Source organism: Phoca vitulina, unplaced genomic scaffold (assembly GCF_004348235.1).
Source record: "Phoca vitulina isolate PV1807 unplaced genomic scaffold, GSC_HSeal_1.0 scaffold16, whole genome shotgun sequence".
Lineage (NCBI taxonomy): Eukaryota > Metazoa > Chordata > Mammalia > Carnivora > Phocidae > Phoca > Phoca vitulina.
Window position 1 is genome coordinate 3,632,076 of NW_022589719.1, and position 20,550 is coordinate 3,652,625.

General features: G+C 41.2%; 1 protein-coding gene across 1 annotated transcript in view; it reads left to right on the forward strand.

Annotated features, from left to right (window-relative positions):
* The window catches only part of GAS2 (growth arrest specific 2), a 118,852-nt gene extending 98,684 nt beyond the window's left edge, over positions 1–20,168 (forward strand). Inside the window, exon 7 of the mRNA XM_032414973.1 lies at positions 19,717–20,168. Within this exon, the coding sequence (XP_032270864.1) occupies positions 19,717–19,935 (219 nt within the window). The 3' untranslated portion in view covers positions 19,936–20,168. The remainder of the gene's footprint in view (positions 1–19,716) is intronic.
* Positions 20,169–20,550: the final 382 nt, after the last annotated feature.

The following is a 20,550-nucleotide window of genomic DNA, read 5'->3' on the forward strand; positions in this document are numbered from 1 at the left end:
TGGCTCAGGTCGTGATCCCAGGATCCTGGGATCGAGTCCCACACCGGCTCCCTGCTCAGCAGGAAGCCTGCTTCTCCCTCTCCCTCTGCCTGCCACTCCCCCTTCTTGTGCACTCTCTTTCTCTCTGTCAAATCAATCAATCAATAAGATGTATTTATTTTAGAGAGAGAGCACAAGCGAGAGCTGGGGAGGAACAGAGGGAGAGGGAGAAAATCTCAAGCAGCCTGAGTGCAGAGCCTGACATGGGGCTTGATCTCATGACCCTGAGACCATGACCTGAGCCCAAATCAAAAGTCACACACTTAACTGACTGAGGCACTCAAGCACCGTCAAGTTAGAAAACTTGACGTTTTTCTAACATGATATACAGACATGGATCTGAGAGCCTGTTCTGGAAGTTGCTTTAAAGTCATGAAGTGTTTGGTAAGGCATATTACATTCTGTGTCTCACTTTTCTCCGTCGAATGGGGAATGTGCACCCTCCTCCCTCCACCTTCCTCACGTCACGTCAGGGAGGATGACATAATTCCCACCTGTGCATCAGTGGTACATTCTGGGAAGAAGATAATGTCAACCCTGGGGGGAAATGAGCTGAGAATGAGGTCACTGGGATACTCTAAGACATATTGGGGCAGGCATCCACCACCTTGCCCAGGCAACCATCTTCAGCCTACATCACTGCTCTGGCCTCCAGATTGGCCTACTGCCTCCGCTTTGTCTATGCAGTCATCACAGTGCAGCTAGAATGAGCTAGTAAAAGTGTAAACACATTATTTCCCCCCTCAGCGTCCTTAAAAGGTTTTGCATTGAATTTAGATACCAGAATCCTTAAATGGCTCAACAGGACTCCTGCCTGGTTCTTCAGGCCGGCTTGCTGACGCTCTCCCCCTTTTCTTCACCATCATCACCGCATATGCTTCTGCGGCATCTTCAGTGAGCCAAGTGCTCCACATCAGGGCCCACTTTGATTCCTGTGGCTGGAATGTTCTCTGTCTGCTGCTGCCCCCAACTTCCTTGGACAGATTAACGCACATACATCCCTCAAGGCTCATCTTCCAGGCAGCCTTCTTGGACTTCCCAACACTCTTAGTTTCCCTTTGGGGCCATTTGGATTGCCTTTCATTTGATGTAACAAAAAACTGTGTTGACATGGCTTGAACTTCACACAGAGTGAAGTTCAGAGATTGGTTACTCCGGCTGTTCATTTACCAACACACTGATCCCATTAGGGGACAAGGGACAAGCTCTGCTGCCCTTTGTGTGTCAGCTTCCTTATTCACGTTTCATCCCTCGTGGTTCTAAGATGGCTGCTGTGAGCTGGAGACAGTGAGTCTGAGGTTAAGGAGGGAAGAAGGTGGGAGGAGTGGTGCCAGTCCTGGTCTCTTTTTGGAGATCTCCTTACCACTTGTTGGCCAGTAGAGTTATAGCCACCCCGACTGCAAGGAAAGCAGAGAACGTGAGTATTTTGATTTATTAGTCTCTAGCATAGAAGCAAAAAGAGAGGGGATTGAGAATGGCCACTGAGTCCGTTAATCTAAATTGACCTTCAGAACATGTGTTTTGATCCCTTAGCTCCCTGGAATTGTCCTCTGTGGCACACATCACATTTGCATTTATTGGTTTAGTGTCTATTTCTTCAGTAGACTGTAAGCCCCGTGAAGGCAGGGAATGTTGGATTTATTCTGTATGATATATTCCCAGTGGTTAATATATTATCTGTCATATGGTAGTTTCTTAGTGAGTATTTTGTGGAAGAAAGAATAAAGAGTATAAAGGACCTAGTGTTACCACCGTGGAGGATAAGATGTTGGGTGAGACGCCATGTTCACAATAAGCATTTCTCTTTTCCTCTTCTTCATTTCATAAGAGATGAAAGAAATAAACAAGTAATTATAATTTTAAAAATTCCAAGAGAGTGATTCAGAGGAGGGGCAAATGGCATCTGATTTGGAGATAGGAAGGTATGAAAGCCATGAAAACATCCAGGAAAGAAACAGATTTAGGATGACTTTCTACATGTTATCAAGGAGAATGTATTGTATGTAAAGAAAATGATAACATCCAGGAAACAGTAATGTTGTTTGGCTGATGACTGAGAAGGTAGGTATCTAAGAGGAAGAAAGCTAAAGAGTTGAGTTCGGGCCAAATTTAAAAAGAACCTAGAATGTACATGTTAAAGATTCTCAAGTAAAGAGTAAGTTCAGTCTTGGAGTAGTGTGTACATGGGCCCTGAAAAGAAAGGCAGAACAACCAGAGCAATTATTGCTTGTTCAAGAAAGACAACAAAGACCTGATAATGGCTGATGAGAGTAGGAAAGCATGGAATCGATTTAAGAAACAGCAGAAGTGGGGCTCCTGGGTGACTCAGTCAGTTAAGCCTCTGCCTTCAGCTCAGGTCATGATCGATCGGGCTCTCTGCTCAGCGGGGAGCCTGCTTCTCTCTCTCCCTCTGCGATCTCTCTCACTCTTGCTCTCTCTCAAATAAATAAATAAAATCTTTAAAAAAAAGAAAAAGAAGGAAAGAAACAGCAGAAGTTCAAGCCTATTGGGCTTGGCAACTTCTTAGTGTAGGCTGGCTTTTCAGTTTATTGGTCCTGTTTTGAGTCTGTTCTACCCATCCTCTGTCCAGAGCCATGTGTCCTGACACATTCCCTAAATCATCATTTCCTCCTGAGATTTCTTCTACTTCATCTCTATGAACAAACTTTTGAATTCTGGGATCCTGTAACCATGTGGTGTCCAGCCCCGGGCCAGAAGATACTTCAAGATAAAGCATTGAAACATAATGCTCATAATCTTATGTTGTTTCCCATAAAGCGGAATGAAGGTCAGGAGCTGGAATGGATAACTTATAATGTTACTTGCCAGTGAAAGTACAACAGGAAGTTCAACTCAAGGGACCCCTCTCTCCTCATCTCAATCAAAATCTCAGTCATTTTCACCTCCTTCCTATATACTGTGAAAGTCTCTCATCTCTTTTGCTCCAAGCAAATTCTGACTCTTCTGTGGGTCTGTGGGAGATCTTTGCGCAGTAGACATCTTGTCATGCCAATCCCTTGCCTAAAACCTGTCAGGGACCATTGTTATCTCATGTGCTTAGAAAAAGATTCATGATCATCTTACGCTTGGTCATTTTTTGCATCATTGGCCGTATCTCCTAGCTGTCTCTCCTCATCCCTCTCGCATCTCAGCTGTGGAAGTAGTGAACTACTCACTGTTATACATAGACTGTGCTGTTTTATGTTCCTGTCCCTTTGCACATGCTTTTCCTACAGACTGGGATGTCCTTCTAATTGCTCCTTTATCCAGCAAAATCTCAAGAGAGCACTCTTGGAGACTCAGATGACTTCCTCCAAGAAATATTCACAAGAACCCTTACTCCTCAAGGTATTTCCAGAAGGTTTTCATAGCATCCTTTGCAAACCTTTAACAGAGCAGGCTTGACGAAGGTATGTGGGAGATGATTCAAATTACGTTAGAATAAAAAGAAATTTAAAACATGGTACACACAGAGAAGACCTGTTTTTGCTCCAGAGTGTCAAAGACCACAGAAATAAAACAGCCTACAAAAATCTACCTCAGGGGAGGAGTAAAAACAACATGAGGACATAGACAACAACAAGACTCCTACAAAGGTGAAGACATTCTAGCAGGAATAGCTTCCATCAAAGATCAAATAATCTCTGAATGAAAAGCAAAGACAGATCAGGTGAGATTAACTCCCCTTCCTGGAGACCTCTTAGGACTTGGGAGAGACAGAGAAGAAAGGGGGGTAGGTTTGAGATGTAAGAATGAATGGATGGTGAAGGTCTGAGAGGCTGGATAATGGAGTTTTATGAAGCTGTGTAAAGGGCTAGAAAAGATAGAGAGGGAAGGAGCATCCTCCAAATGAACTAGGCAAGAAGGGAAGTCAGGGCGGGAAGGGGAGAGGGTTACATCCTGATGTCACACTTCAAAGACCACTGCCAGGTTGGTGTTGATGGATAATACATTCCAGCTGGAAGGCCCTGTGCTGAGGCTTCAAGACCTCAGACAGCCATGCTTTTAATAAGTACTTTAGAAGCTAATGGGCAAAATATGGAGTATCCACTTCCATTAAATAATTTGTATGAATTCTACTATGCACAAAAGGAAAGAGGAGAGATCCAAAATCTGGAGGCCACTGATGTGACTTTAACATTAATTACAAAATGTTTGTTTTCATCTTGCCACAGAAGTTTGTTAGATGCTAGGGAACATGAATCACAAAGTGACAGGAAAGAGCTCTGGGTGGCCTTCAAAGATAGGAGAACAAACAAAAGAGGACATTGAAAACAGAAGAAGGAAGGAGCAGCAGAACCAGAGCGAGTTATACTATTGCCGGCTCAGTTGCCTTGGACCCATACTTCAGAGAAGAGGATGGCTTCAGTCTGTCAGCTGTGGTGATATTTCTGTTAGCAGGTAGGGATGGGATCTGTGTACGAGGCTCTGACACAGACGAGCACTTTACTGGACGTTTAGCTGAATCTGAACCAAGGTATTAGGAAGCATAGATTCTACTTGTCAGTGAGGAGTAGATACTGTTGTTCCCCCATCATAATTTAACTTAGAATTAAAGGGACACAGGGAAGTGTTTATCAGAAAAAACCATAGTCTCTTGTTGACATGCAGAGATATAGCGATGCTGGAAAATTCCTGAAATATATGAAGATGTTTGTGCAAACAGGAACATGCCATCACATGCCATGGGTTGATGAGAGGAAAGGAGGTGGTCAGGGGACCCACATGGCTGAGGATGTGTTCTGTGGATTTTGTCATGAGAAAATGCACATTCTTAGAGTAGGACTAAACAGAGATAGTTATTCCATTGCGCCAGCCAGGCCCTCATTAGGCAGACAATACCCCTCTAATAATAGTTGAGGAGAAAAAATACATGGGGCTGGGGATGCATGTGTATCTATTTATATGACATGGAATAAATTTATTTCTCTAACTGTGTGTGTGTATATAACACACCCATGCCCCCCACAACACAGGCACTGACGAAAGACTTCAAAAAGCAAAAGTACAGAAATGAGAGAATAGGGCTATAAAATTATAGAAACATAAAAGTAAAAGATGAGCTGGTGAAAATTTCAGTGTAGGGGCGCCTGGGTGGCTCAGTCGTTAAGCGTCTGCCTTCGGCTCAGGTCATGATCCCAGGGTCCTGGGATCGAGCCCCGCATCGGGCTCCCTGCTCGGCAGGAAACCTGCTTCTCCCTCTCCCACTCCCCCTGCTTGTGTTCCCTCTCTCGCTATGTATCTATCTGTCAAATAAAAAAAAAAAAAAAAAAATTTTTCAGTGTAAACTCTGACATGAAAGGTACCAGCATTCTGGGAGGTGAAAGTAAATTTAAGAGCAAAGAAAGCCAACATGGGAGCTTGGGGAGTTCATGTCTGAAAACGGTGAATCTGAGCAAGCAGTTTCTGGTGATAATTTTTTAAGGCATGAGTTATGTGTGGCTTTTATCAAGAGAGTGTGTGTCATCCTCCCTACTGGGACCTTTGGGTGGCCCCATGGAACAATAGGCTCATTGGTAAGTGAGCATGTGACCTGCCCCTGAAGCAAGAATGGATAGACAGTCTGTGAGGAATTGTTTAATTCTTCTGGACTTCATTTTGAAGAAGACCAGATAATTGGAAGTGAGCTCCAAACTTCACCTACTCATTTTGAAAAAGGAAAGATGGAAATAGAATATTCAGCAAAGAAAAATTTTTGAATCAGAATAGCACTATTTAAAAGAATAGCCTATTTAAAAGATGTGGCTGCCAAGAGGATGGCTGTGTGAAAAATAAAGACAGACAGAGGTTTTTTAAAAGCCGTAACAAAAGTAATATTTTATGTATATATTGAAAGTGAGATTGGTTTAAATTATTCTTCTATATTCTCGAATTGTTTAAATAGCATAAGAAACCGAGTTAGAAGGATGCCTGGGTGGTTCAGGCAGTTAAGCGTCTGCCTTCGGCTCAGGTCATGATCCCAGTCCTGGAATCAAGCCCCTCTTTGGAGTCCCTGCTCAGTGGGGAGCCTGCTTTTCCCTCTCCCTCTACTGTTCCCCTGTTTGTGCTCTCTTGCTCTCTCTGTCAAATAAATAAAAAAAATATTTTTTAAAAATGTTAGAAATCATATTTGAGCTTAGGTAACAAGAGTAGGAAGATGATGATTGAGTGGTCTCAGGCGCCACCCCCCTTCCTTACCCCACCACACACATGGACTTTCCTTCCTCTTGTTTGCCCGGCATCGTTGGTGATACCAATGTTGGTCAAATCAGTATTCAGTGTTTACTTCCTAACAATCATGTAAATATTGTAGTATGCCGTGATTACTTTTCCTTTTTGTAGCCATTTCTCTCTTCCTAAGTCGGACTAAGAAGCTCTTACCAGATCCCCTTAGAGAACTGTAAAACTTGTCACAGTGGCATCATAGGCAGGTATACCAGCTAACCTAGGGGTTTCATTTCTGTCCCTCCTTGTCTCCCCTTCCCCAGGTTGGCCTCACAGTGTCAACTGAGACTTTAACTTGTTCTTATGTGGGATCCCCTGTTTCCTGGATCATATGTCTTCTGTGGATTACTCCCTTGTTTTCTTAGGGGTCATCCTGAGAAAATGAGTGATCATCATTCATTCAACATATATTGACTGAACATATATTATGAAATAAGCACTGGTCGAAGAACTAAAGATATATCAGAGAAAAACACAGATGAACCCTGACTTCCTTGAGGACCTTTTTGTTCCTCTGTGTGTGTTTGTGTGTTGGGGAGAGAGGGTGTAGGGTTGCCAGACTCAACACAGATAATGTGTATAATTTCAGGTAAACAACAAATACTTTTTAATATGTTATGTTCCAAATATTGCAGGGGACATACTTAAACTAAGAGAATGTTTGTTTTTCATCTGACATTCAAGTTTAACTGGGTTTCCTGTATTTTTGTGTGATAAATCTGGCACTCTTAATTTGGAGGGATTATATTGTATAGACAAGGAACATAATAAATATGTAAACACTTGCTAGAAAGTGATAAAATCCATGCTAAGGTAGGAAAGGAAAAGTAGGGCAGGGTAAGGCAGGTTGGGAGTGCCAGAAGCAGAGACTACAATTTTAAAAGTGTGGTTAGGGTAGCCTCCTTGAGAAAGTGAGAGATTGTCAAGGGCATGAAGGAGGTGAGGGGTTAGCTTTGCAGTTATGGGGCAAAATCTTCTAAATGGGAGGAGCACCAAGTTAAGAGCATGACTGAAGTAGCCTTGGAGTATTTGAGAAATAGCAAGGAGGCCAATATGGCTGTAACAGAGCATGGGAGAGGCTCTGTGGTAGAATGTGAAGTCAGAGGTAACAGGAGTTCAGATCATCTGGGAATGTAGAGGCCTTTAGAAGGCTGGGTGATGGACACTGGGGAGGGTATGTGTTGTGGTGAACGCTGTGTGTTGTGTAAGACTGATGAATCACAGACCTGTACCCCTGAAACAAATAATACATTATATGTTAATAATAATAATAATAAACAATAAAAAAAGGACTCTGTAGTTTACTCTTAATGAAATGGGGAGTCACACAAGGTTTTGAGCGGAGTTGTAGCATGAGGTAACTTCTGTTTTAACAAGATCCCTCTAGTTTCTCTGTTGAGAATTTACTAAGGGCCAGGGGGGAGCAGTTGAAGGGTTATTACAGTAATCCAGGTAAAATGGAGGGAATTTGGACCTAAGGGATTAAGAGTGGAGATGGGGAGAACAGATGGGATTCAGGATGAATTTTTCCTCTAACATTTTCTTTGAAAATTTTCAAACATATGGAGAATACCCACAGAACTACCATCTGGGTTCTATAATGAACACTTTGCTGTATTTGCTTTATCATGTATTTATCCATCTCTCCATCCGGCTCCTGTATCATCCCCTTGCTTGGAGCATCTCTGATTCAATTCCTGCAAAGATAAACCTTTGGTGTCCTGCTGGGATAACAGAGTCATTTGTACTCTGGGATACCCACAGGCAGAGCAAATGGGGAGTGGGGTGCAGGAAATCTGAGGGGCTAGCCAGTCCTTAGACTATCAACAAATTCTCCTTTCTTCAGCTGCACGTCTCTCCTCGCCTGATGGAAGTACCTGGTGATTCTAAAACCTGAATTTCTTGTAATTTCAAGGTATGATCTGACTTGCTTCTTTTCAACAGGCTGTCATTTCAGGCTTCAAGTTTCAACTCTCTCCACCCTTAGTTGGTTACAATTCATCCCTCTGTTGTCCATCTTCTAAAACTGTCTTGACCTTTCAGATCTACCATCATCTCCTCTCAATTTCCCTTTGTCCTATGATTTTAGAATACTTTTATTCCTGGCCTTTCACTTGAATGGGACTTTGAGAAGAAAGAGACTCATGTTTTCAAATATTTTATCGATATAAAAGATCTAACTGTATTTATTCATACTTTGTTTTCCATTTTGATGGATCTCCCCATATGCTAAAGATACATTAAAAACAGTAGCAAAGTAATAGCTTTTCCAGTGTCTGCATTACAGACACTGTTGTTGCCTTTCAGGACCTGGGAGGACACCAGGTTGGGAACCACTGATGTGCATCATTGTCATGAAAAGTTAGCCTTTGGCTCTCTCAGTGCTGTTGGGGTTTGGTATTGGTGTTTAGATGAGAGAATGGGAGCTCAGATGGACTCAGACAAAGGTGACCCCATTTGATGAGCAGAAGGAATGGTTTTAATTGCCTCTTGGGGCCCAGCTCCCTTTGCTGAAGTTGTTACATCTTTGGGGTGGATGAAGCCTAGTTTCAATCGAGCTGTACCACCTACAGATCCTTCCTCTTAGTCAGCTCTCCTCTTGCAGCCACCAGTATGTTCACCTCATCGCTTTCACTCTGCTGAGTGTTCTATGAAATATTTATCATATTTGCCTTTCCTTCCTGAAATGGTGCCATACACTGGTAATTAGACTGCAGCTAAGGCTTCTTAATTTCATTTGGTGCAGATCTGGGAAAATGGAGACCTTGCATAACAAGTCGATAAGAACTGAGGCAGTTGGCGTTAAGTGCTCCTACACATATTTCCAAGCAGATGCAAATGGAACGTTTTGCCAGTTGATCATTACATTCATCTGCAAGCTGCTCTTCTCATGTTTGCTTCCAGAAAGAAGTTACTGAGAGTCGTTTGTCTACAATGAGCCTGGGAAGTGAACTATTCCCTCCCCCTCTCCCAAGAAAAAGCAGGCTAGGAATTTTTTTTGGCCAGCCTCAATAGCCAGATTTCTGACTCAAGGCTCTGTTCATTTTGGAGGATTGTTTGTCGTCATTTAGGGCACTGCGATAGTTCGGCCTTCACGTGAGGGTTTGAGGATTACATTCTCCCTAATGTACGATTTTATTACTGAAGACAACAAATCACAAAATTGGGAATCAAAACACCAAGGCTATGTTCTTGGCTGTGTGTCTGTGGGCCACCTACTTAACCTCTCTGAGCCTCAATTTCTGCATCTGTGCAATGGCAACAGTAATACTAGCCTGCTGAACAACTGGGCAGGTGTGATAACAAAATGAAATAATCTAAGAGAAAGTACTTTGCAGACTGTCCGGGGTCTCTCCTCTACAGTTCCCTTTTAGAGTGTGAGACCCACAGCCAAGCACTTTGGGGGTACCTAATTTCAACATTTCTGTATGGGTGAAACATCAGGTTCAAATTCAAGTAAGTCCTTCCAAGCATGTATTAAAACACCTTTTTTCTGGGTCCAGGGCACATTTAGAGCTGAGCAATATGATCATCTGTGGAGACACCATAAAATGACAACACATATTCCTAGAAAAAAGAGTCATTGTCCATGGAGATAGTCTAGATAAGAAATCAAACAACTATAACCCCTGGCAAAGTCCCTTTAGGGTATATAGTTAAGTGATAATGAGTATTATCTTTGAAGTGGGAGAGACTCAGGTCAAATCTAAACTTTGTCACTTCCCAGTTATGTGACTTGGAGCAATTTACTTCCCCTTTCTGGAGCTGCCATTTTCTCATCTGTCAATGCGGATAACAGTGCAACCCACTTAGAGTTGCTTCAAGAATTAACTGAAATAAAATCTGTAAGAAGCTTACCATCATCATCACAATAACAATATTATTATTGTAATAATAACAACAACAACAACAACAACAGAACAACAGTGGCAGACGACTGTTGGGTATCATGTGCCAGGCAATATTACTACATGCTTACACATTCTTTGTTCAAAAAACTCTATGCTATAAACATCTGCAGATGAGAAAGTGAGGCACAGAGAGATTAAATCGTATCTTAGGGCTATCCAGATAGTTAGTGGTGACTGTGTCTAGGCAGTCTGGTAGGGTCAAAGCAAATGGCAGCTTCTGCTCTGTTGACTGTTACTCATCTCTCTGAAGCTTCATCTAAGAAAAGGGCAGAAAGGACTATTAGGAAGATAAAAGTGAAACAACAAATGTGAAAAGTGTTTGGCAAACAGTGATAATTCTACAAGCTTGTCTATTGGGGTAGTATTTAACCATTTATAATTTCAAACAGCTAGAGAGGTTGAGCTGAATCTCCAACCTTTGACAAAGAAGCCTTCACGCGGCATCTGTGGCCAACAGAGCCTCACTCATCCTGTTAACAGGTGACCTTATCTCTTACCTTGAAGATGCAGGGAGCAGGCTTTTAACATGGCAGACTAGCGACTGAACACCTGCCACCTTACTCCTCCACGTGTCCACGTACCTTAGGCAGCCCGCTGAATTCCCAGTCGCCCAATTTTGAGCATATGACATTTCAGGATAATATCAGTTGATGACAGAGTCTGTTGTCCTACAAATTAATTTAACACTCTTTCTCTGGAGAGCAGATGACTGCGTTCTAAAAACAATATTTTCACTCAGGTTATGATGGCTTGTAAAAACACACAGTGAATGGGGTTGACAAGGAGGTGTTAGGAAGCATATGATATCCCAGGAGCCTGCACTGATTTAAATTTAGGTGGCTTGCTCCTCGAGGCAGTCAGTGTCAGAGAGAGTTGTCTCTTAAAAGGATGGCTGTGGTGGAGAGCAGTTCACAGACTGGGCAGAAGTAGGAGCCGTTGTGGTCAGTGACACGGGGAAGGGCTTAATGAGAGCCAGGGTTATGCTGAGGGACGCAAGACACTTGAGCATTAAAAGAGAAAAAGGATTGTGGGTCTGTTCAAATTTTCTATTTCTTCCTGTTTCAGTTTTGGTAGTTTATATGTTTCTGGAATTTCTCCATTTCTTCCAGATTGCCCAATTTGTTGGCATATAATTGTTCATAATATTCTCTTAAAATTGTATTTCTGCGGTGTTGGTTTTGATCTCTCCTCTTTCATTTGTGATATTATTTATTTGGATCCTTTCTTTTCTTTTTGATAAGTCTGGCTAAGGATTTATCAATTTTGTTAATTATTTCAAAGAACCAGCTTCTAGTTTCATTGATCTGTTCTACTGTATTTTTTATTTCTGCTCTAATCTTAATTATTTCCCTTCTTCTGCTGTTAGGTTGTGTATTTGGAGGGAGTGAAATTTTTATTAAGTAATTTTCTACTATAGTGAATGGTATATTCTAAAAACTGCATTCCAGATGTAATGAGACTCTGTGAAGGGAGATAATGAAGAGAATAATATACTTGATTCTGGATCCATTTGGGATATTTTCTTCTTCTCTCCTCCCTTCCCCCTTCTTCTTTCTGTCTCTCCTGCTCATTGCTCTACTGATTCTTAATTCAATCTCCCTCTCTCCTGTATGATTCCTGTTACTTTGTTTTTTGACCCAAAATTCGTCTTTCTCTCAAAGGAATCCTCTAAGCAGCGGTCAATGTGGATTTTCACTCACATCCTGGTTTTTTCAGACTCTCCCTCATAAAGACAAATCATTTCATCTTTTCCTTTTTCTTTTCTGTAAATAAGTAATGTCTTCTACATATCACACATTGTAATTGTTGCCAGGTATACAAAGCTGAGTAGAATGTGACCGTTTAAAGAGGTGAGAGGAAATTAGAGAAAGATGGACAAGAAAATAAGACAACAAAATATGATAGGTACTCTGCTTGAGGTCTGTGCAGGAAAATCTCAAGGTCCCCTCAGAAATAATCTAAAGGTTGGAGAGTACAAAAATATTCCATAAAGGCAGTGACTCCTGGGTGGAGCATTAGTAGGAGTTAACATTGTTTCTTCATTCATTTAAACGAGCATTTATTGAGTGCCCATTGTGTACTTGAAACTGTACTAGGCCCCCAGGGCCTCAAATTTACTAAGGAATAACCTTGCCTGGCACTCAATAAATATTTGTCGAATGGCCAAAGAAAGGGACTCACTTTAATTTACCTGGTGAATACAGAACAATTCTCTGCCTTCTCTGTAGATAGTCATGAAACTTTTAGGGGATTCCAAGGAGTCCAAAATATTTGTGGGTTAGGTAATTTGGAGTGTAGGCGTGGGCACTGACAGGTAGGGCCACACAATAGCTGCATCACTGTGCAATGCACAACTTGGACAACATTAAGGCATAGTGAGGAAGAAGGTGGGGAAGGAATAGTAGCTAAACCATGAAATGCTTTGTGTGTCAGGCAAGTTGTTCTCATGGCTGGCAGAGGACAGACAGAGATAGGAGAGGGGGTACCAGAATCACTAGCAAGTTGGTTCTTCAAATTACGTGTACTTCTACCCACCCTCGAGATGCAGATTCTGCCCTGTCCCTACACACATACGTACGTGCTCATGTGTGTTCACGCCACTGCTCTTCCAGAATCTTTGCCGCAGGCTTCTTGTGCTGATGAGGATGAGTCATATTCCTCAGGTGGGCTGGAGCTGAAAATGGCTAAGAAACACTACAGACAATGGAGACCCATGCACGGGTTTTTAAGCAAGGCGGTGGCCTGATCAGATTCTCCTTTTAGAAAGAGCACTGGGGCACTGGAGTAGAGGGGGCAGTGGCGAAGTGTGAGAGATGATGAGGGCATCCTGCTGGGAAGCTTTCACAGCCTCAGGGGCTACTGACATCAGTTTTCAGACAATTTGACAGATACTCCTGTTTCCCTCAGTTTTCAAGGTCACAAACACAAGATTCAAATCGGAATGAAAGAGATTTATCAGTGTTTTGCTAAGAAAGTGGTGACACCTAAAACTTTTCATAGGAATTATAATTTAGGACAGATGCAAATATTCACGCATATCTGCACTGGGGAATTGATAAGATAATGCTACCAAATATGAATATGAAGCATATAAATTATGTTTACCCAAAGACATTTCTTTCACTTATTGTTTATTTTTGTTGATGCTATTTTTGTTTATTGCGTGTATAATATAGCTTAAAAATAAATACATCACCAATAAACCCATAATATTTTTTTGGCTCTCTTAGGTGACCCTTTTTTTTTTTCATTTAGTAAAACGTATGATTTTGTGTGATTTACATAGATTTCAGCTGTGCCTTGTCAACAAAAACTGAGCTGATGTATTTCTGTTTCTAAAGACTAATGTTCCCAAGAAGAAGAAAAATTCCTACTGTCCTTGCTTTAAGCTCCTTAATACCAACACATAATGTGATTCCAGTCTGTCTCTCCAAGCTACAAAATTAAGGGAAAAAAAATCTCCTTTCTGAAATTCTATTATATCGTAAGAGCCAGAGCTCTGGACCCCTGATTCCACGGTGACCCCAGCATTGGTAGGGAGCTGTTGGTGAATCATTTCTACAACTTTAAAATTTTCCGTTGTGTTCTAACTTGATACGGGAGAATTACCTTATTTCCTTTCCATTTTTTCCCCTTTGAATTAAGTATCTGGATGAGCTACAGAACTGGTTGGTTATGAGATAATTTTTTACCTTATAATGTTAGGAAAATAAGATTGAAAGGTGGTGCTAAGAAAGCAGGCTTTAGATTGCACATTGTAACCTAACAAAACGTGCATTGTATCTAGTAAAACAGAGTTAGGACTTACCGGACATGTTATTAACACCTGCTGGGTCGATATATTAAGTGATTCACCCATCTTTAAATATTGGATTCTTTTTTAGAATAATAATTTCTGGAAGAGTACAACTCCTTAATTGTAAGGCCCTGCACTAGGTGGGGGATAAAGGAGATGTGATTTCTAGTGTGGCTCTGGGGAGCCCCGTGTGCCCCTTTCTTCTCCTGTTCGTACACCTGTGAAATGAGAGAATTGCCAATGGCCTCAGTGTTGTTTTTACTCTCTTTATTTTAATAAGGCATATCTGTAGGTTGCCAGGCACCTAGTAGGTGCTCTAATATTATGACTCTATTTCATCTAAGATAAAGGGTTCCCTGTTGCTGGCGCATACAAAGAGGCCTCCTTGGAAAACAACACATAATTGCAACAGAATAGGACAAGGCATAAAGCAAATGCCCTTGATAAGAATGAGAATTTTTATCCCCCATTACTGAAAGAAATTATTAAAAAACAAAAACATGACTTTGAGGCATACTGGTTCTCTTCTTGGGCAAGGAATATATACCACTCATAGCCAACAAAAAAGAAAATATTTGCAGTGTCTGCAACAACCCAGATCTGCTTAAACTTCATCAAGGCCATTGGGAGAAACGTGGAGACAGATTTTTGTTATTGTTTTGTTTTGATTTTTTCCTTTCAGCATTGAGAGATGTTGCTAAGTCAGTAATGAATCTTCTTCCTTTTGGTAGGATCAAAGGCACAGTGAGGAATGAGGCCCCTTGTAAAAACTAGCAACAGAAAGGATAGGCCTAAGGTGCAAGCAAACACTACCACTTTGCAACATGCAGTCTTGGAGAAGATTTGTAGCAATTCTAACTTATTTTTCTTTGCTTGAGAAGAAATGCACCAAACAACAGCACAAAAAACCAATACTAAATACTCAGTTGCCATGTGCATGGATGCTACCAGTCAAGATGAGTTTTCTTTTGGAATGGAGAACACAAAATTGTTCAATATTGTGAAGCATTAAAAATAAAGGCACTCTAACTGAACAGAGAATCAAAGCCTAGTCCTACTTAGACCGACAGCTATCTGGCTATAAATATATTCTGTCCTATTACCTGCACTTGACACATGTTTATTTCTGAAGTAATTGGGACCACTACAAGATAATCTTCTGAAATGAAATTCGATGTGTATGTGGGGTTTATTAGAACATAGCACCATAAATCATTTTACATGGGCATTTAATTTGCTTAAGCTGCTTATTACTGTTTCCGACATTGATAGTTCCTTGTCTGTGCAAATTTCACTAGTAAGCAACTAAGCAGATATGAAGATCCAAGTCTAAGAGTTTCACTGAATCAGTGGGTGTGGCCTAATGGGAAAAAAAACGATTCTTGTTCAGTTCTTCCATTGATTTGTGCCACAGGTTGCTTAAGGGCATCAGTTCTAAAAGCATCAGTTTTCCCATCTAAAAATGGAGTAATGCTGAAAATGACATCATCAGTTAAGCGAAGTTAGGTAGAGCCTGTGGAGATATACACGAGAAAGAGTATTAATATGATTATAATATTGATACTGCTCTGAGCTCGCATATGGGAGATTTAAGAAAGGAGAAATCTATCATCACTCTCTTCAGAGAGCTCACATGTTATTAAAAGAGGCAGGCAGGTAAATTGGCAATTACAGTAGACTGAGTGAAACAATGAAATCACGTGTAATCTAAACAGCATACAGCGAGGAAGCATTCACTTATCTGGTAAGGAAGGTGATTGTGGAGAATTTTTCAGGCAGAGGTGATGTTTGAATTAATGTTTGTGGTCCTGGTAAGTAGGGAGGGCAAAGCAGAAAAGACACTCTACATTTAGGGGCAAACATGCAAAAGCATGAAAGAAAGGCTGTGTTATCTGGGAACATAGAACTAAAATAATTCATGGGTCCCAGAGCTCAAGGAAGGGCGGGTGAGGCTGGCAGGAGTGGTCTTGGTGAATGATGTATGCAAATAAAGGGAACTGAATATTAGCATATAGGGGAGAGGGAGCTAGTGAAGGCATTTAGGCAGGAGACAATCAAACAGGCATTTATGGAATTCCCTTTGGTGGGAATGGATTTGCTAAATTCAGACAGGCTAGAGGCAGTGAGATCCTTACAGTGGCCCACGGAAAAAGTTGAGGTGCTGAAATGAATGGCAGCAACAATAACATAGATGCTGAGAATCATTTTGGGGAGAAATGAATGTTTTTGGTGTCTGACTAGTTACGGAGAATGCTCATCCTACCGACTCTTTTAGGAAAGGCCTGTGGAGCCTTCAGTTGAAGGGGGAAGGTGGTGGACTGGTTATGCCCTTGCATTTGGAAGCTCAGGGAAGAGGCAAGGGCCAGAACTATAATTTGAGAGACTAAAGCAGATAGTAGAGAAAGCTGCGAGGTTCCAGATACAGCGTGGTCAGAGTGAGAAAAGCAGTGGAGAAAGGACAGAATCCTTCAGAATCATTTGCAACAGCAAAGCTTAAAAGTAGGCAGAAGAAATAGAACCTATGAAAGAGGCAGAGAAAGTACAAAGAGAGAGGTAAGAGGAGGTCCAGGAGAGGGAGTCTTGTCAGAGAGAATAAAGGAGTAGGGAGTCTCACGGAAGGAGTGGTTAATACTATCAGATACCTTACTTGAGTGATCAAGAAAGACAAGGATTAAGGACCATCCATTGGATTTGACAATTCTAGAAACCATCTGATTCCCTTCAATGTGTAGTCAGTTAACAGGTGGGGGCAGACGCAATGTGTAGTGGGCTGGACAGTGAATAGAAAGTTGGAAGCGAAGACATCACGTGTAAGCTTACCAGAAAGCTCAGATGTAAGGAAAAGGTGTGAGAACAAAGAAGCCTGGGATGGAAGGAGCAGAGTTTTGCTTTGGACAAGAGTGAGAGAGGCTTGGGTATGTTTATCCCCTGAAGGATAAGGACTATTGTACAGTAAGTTGGAGAGAGAGAGTAGAGACATGTGATGGTTGATGCAGGAACTTCTGCATGGTGGTAATGGGAATTAGGACATACGGGGAGGAGTTGACTTTGGATGAAGGACTTCTTTCTGTGATGAAGAAAGTGGAGAAATGGATAAATACAGATTGGAGTAAATTAGCCAGTGGAGATGCTAAGAGAGAAAGCCATGCTTGATGGTGAAGCCAACAGCAGAATGAGGAGGACAGAGATGGGTAGTGTGTTTGAGAATAGGGAGAAGCAGGAAATGGAACTGACCAAAACCAGAAGGATCAATTAGGGCAATTGGCCTAATGTCACTAATCCCTGAGATGAAAATAGTTCTTCCAGTGGGAGCTCAGCTTCTCTCCTGTGATTTAGAAGATTATACACTTAATCCAAGGCTGGGGTTTTTTAGGGCAAGCACTGTGGGGGAGAGAGGGTAGAGTTGAGAGTAGTGTGGTTTATAGCAGGTTAATTTTCTTTTAGGTTCAACAGTAGGGGTTTAGTTTATGGAGATGGGGATGGGTGTTACTATTTTTTGAGACTTAGCACATACTAAGATAAGGCATGGAATTTAAATCTCTACAGTCAAGGATGTAAATGCTTATGGCTGTGAAATCTTAATCCCATGCTTGAAACTGTTGTTCAGTTTGACCACTGACCTTCTTAGCAAATTATAGGTTGTTGATTCACTATTGAAAGGATATGGAAGAGAAGGTGGGCAGAAATGTAATTTCCCATGTTATTCGCATTCAGCATGACTCTGTTTCATGCTGGATCCACTTCATATGCGTGGATTCATTAAAGAATCTGCAGGAAGAGTTTGTACCTAAATGATCGTATATGCCAGGCAGAAAAACATTTCTTTCACTGTTTTCCAGAGTTAACGAATTGTCTAAAAACTGTACTGACTGGTGGTTCCTTCTGGTTGAAATAGCCTGCTCATAGTCAAGTGAATTTGGGCACTCTGCCAGGCATTCATAGCTAGGATGTTTAGAGGCAACTCTTAAATGTAATTTACAGGGCTAGGAGGTGCCAGAACATCAACAAGAGGCACAGCTGTTTTCTAGAACAGAGGGAGAAAGGGGCAGAGTACTGTTTGGGTGCCCGCCTTTGCAGTTTTTGTCCCGGTAACTCCAAGTTTTGGAAGCAAGCGGTAGAGGCACACACAGGAGCTTGTGGGGATGGAAATAGGTCAGTCAAATTAGCAAAAGCCTTGATGGATTTTGCTTTACAAAGAACTGTTGTGGGACAAGGATTAGACTGCAGTCAGGAAATCTGGGTACTAGTCTCAGCAAATCACACCAAAGATCTGGGCCTCGTGATCTTCATCTGAAAAACAAGATCACGGTACCGTTGGCAGAACCAGGGGAGGCAAAAGAGTTACAGCTGAATCCTGACTCCTTTTGCCTGCTTTATATGACAGGGGTTCCCGCTGAGATTTTGTTTAACGAGTAGATTCTGGTGCCAAAATAAGTCTAAAAACTTCTAGTTAGATGTTTCTGAAGGTCCTTTCTATTCTAATCCTAATTCTAATTTTTATTCTCGAAATGAGAATAACCAGTAGAGTAAAATTTAACTTCAATTTCTTCATGAGTCTTGGTTTTTATTGATGTCCAGCACATTTTTGTTACTTTGCACAACATCTGAAACTGCTTCACATCAACCACATGCATCAGGATTTAACTTGAGTCCATGGATGTATTTCTGGGAGTCTGCGAAACCCCTAAACACACATGCAAAATTTCGTGGATACAGGCATTCGAAAAAAGTCCAGAATTTCCATCAGATTCTCAACAGGTAAATGAAAGCAGTGAGCACAAATCATCTTCCACTTGATGGGAGTAAGAAAAAAACCTCCAGATCTTAAACTGCACAGCAAGAGAAATTCAAGTAGATTTGGTGAAAATGACTCCCCAAATCCCCTCACACCACTATATGTCCTTCCCAAGATTATAGTGCCAGTGTGGATTCATAATATTGTGGGCAGGGAACAGAGTCGGCAGGGTCTTTGATGATGGAGCAACATCTCCCCTTAATCTTACATTTTCTGATATTTGAAAAAAGCCAAGATCAAATTCTTTGGCTCTCCATGCCAAACCTCTACAGCTCTGACATGTTTTTACTAGGTAAAAAGAACCATATATTCTTCACTTTTTAAATCTGTAGCCTTGTTAATCTGGAACTCTACATGGCCCATAGGCCTGAAGGTAAGTTATTTTTTTAAGTAATTAGAAAAAATAAGAGTAAAGGGAAACATAAACGTTTGGCCATTCAACAACATCTGGCCTTGAAGGGCTCAGTGACTGGGGAAGACTTAAAATTTTTTGAGTGCATTTCTCTTCTATTTCGTATTGAGTATTTGTGTGATTATTCACATTATATTCAATGGCAGACATTTCCATGGTCTTTTGAGTCCTGGTTCAGAGGGGAATAACTTGATGGGAATAATGGAACACTTATCTGAGGCAGTGGGCAGAAAATGGGGGCAGTGATGAGGCTATAACGGAACATCAGAGAGAAGCTTCTGGACACATTCAACCAAACAAGGGATTATACATAGATCCGGATTCCCATAGCAGGGTGAAGCTGAATCCTGGGGATGTGTACCCGTGATCCACTTGCATGGGAAAGACAAAACTTCTTTCACAAACTATATGCTAACTCAGACACTGTGCACCAAGTAGGAAAACAATGGGGCATGAAAAACAAGACAGACAAAAAACAGTAACAGGGCTAGAAATGAAGGTTGATTTGAGATACTGTAAGAATTCGCAGAATGTAATCCTTTTGCTCTTTTCATTTCAGATGCTGCATAACAAACATGTCATGGTCCGTGTGGGAGGAGGATGGGAAACGTTTGCAGGGTATTTGTTGAAACACGACCCCTGCCGGATGCTGCAGATCTCCCGTGTGGATGGCAAAACATCCCCCATCCAGAGCAAATCTCCAACCCTTAAGGACATGAATCCGGATAATTACCTGGTGGTCTCTGCCAATTATAAGGCTAAGAAGGAGATTAAATGAAACTAGTTGGTCGCTGCAAGGGGACTCTCATAATGGCCTGTACCCACTTCTCCAGTGTAGTCAGTTTAGTTCACACGCTCTGAAAATTACTTTGGAAAAAGGCGTTAACAGAGAGAAAAATGTCGTTATCATTGAAAAGCGTTCAGTGAGTAGCACTATTTATTTTGATGCTTCTGTAGAAAATGACCAATTAAAAGAAATTCTAAACTCAGATTTAAATTAGAAAAAGTGTAGGCAAGTTATTATTTCTCAATATGTGAACACAGTCTTCAGTACATTATTAGACATACAATTTTAGCTAGAGATAAAAACTGCTCTTAGAAGAAAATATTTAGGATTTCTACGTCAGTCAACAGGAATTACCTGCCTTATGTCTACAAAAAGCACCCCAGACACTTTTATAATTGCAGGATTTTTAAGCTAATTTTTTTAAAAAAGTGACAATTAGTGTGATAATGTGCTACTAAAAAATATTCAACAGCCCTATAAATAAGTACAGAGTGTTAACAACAGTAATACTTTACTGGAAAGGCCACTTCAGAAAAGTTTACATTCGCTTGGAAGATTGCCTTAAAGTTTATTCCTTATCTATGGCCAAATATCTGGGGTACTTTT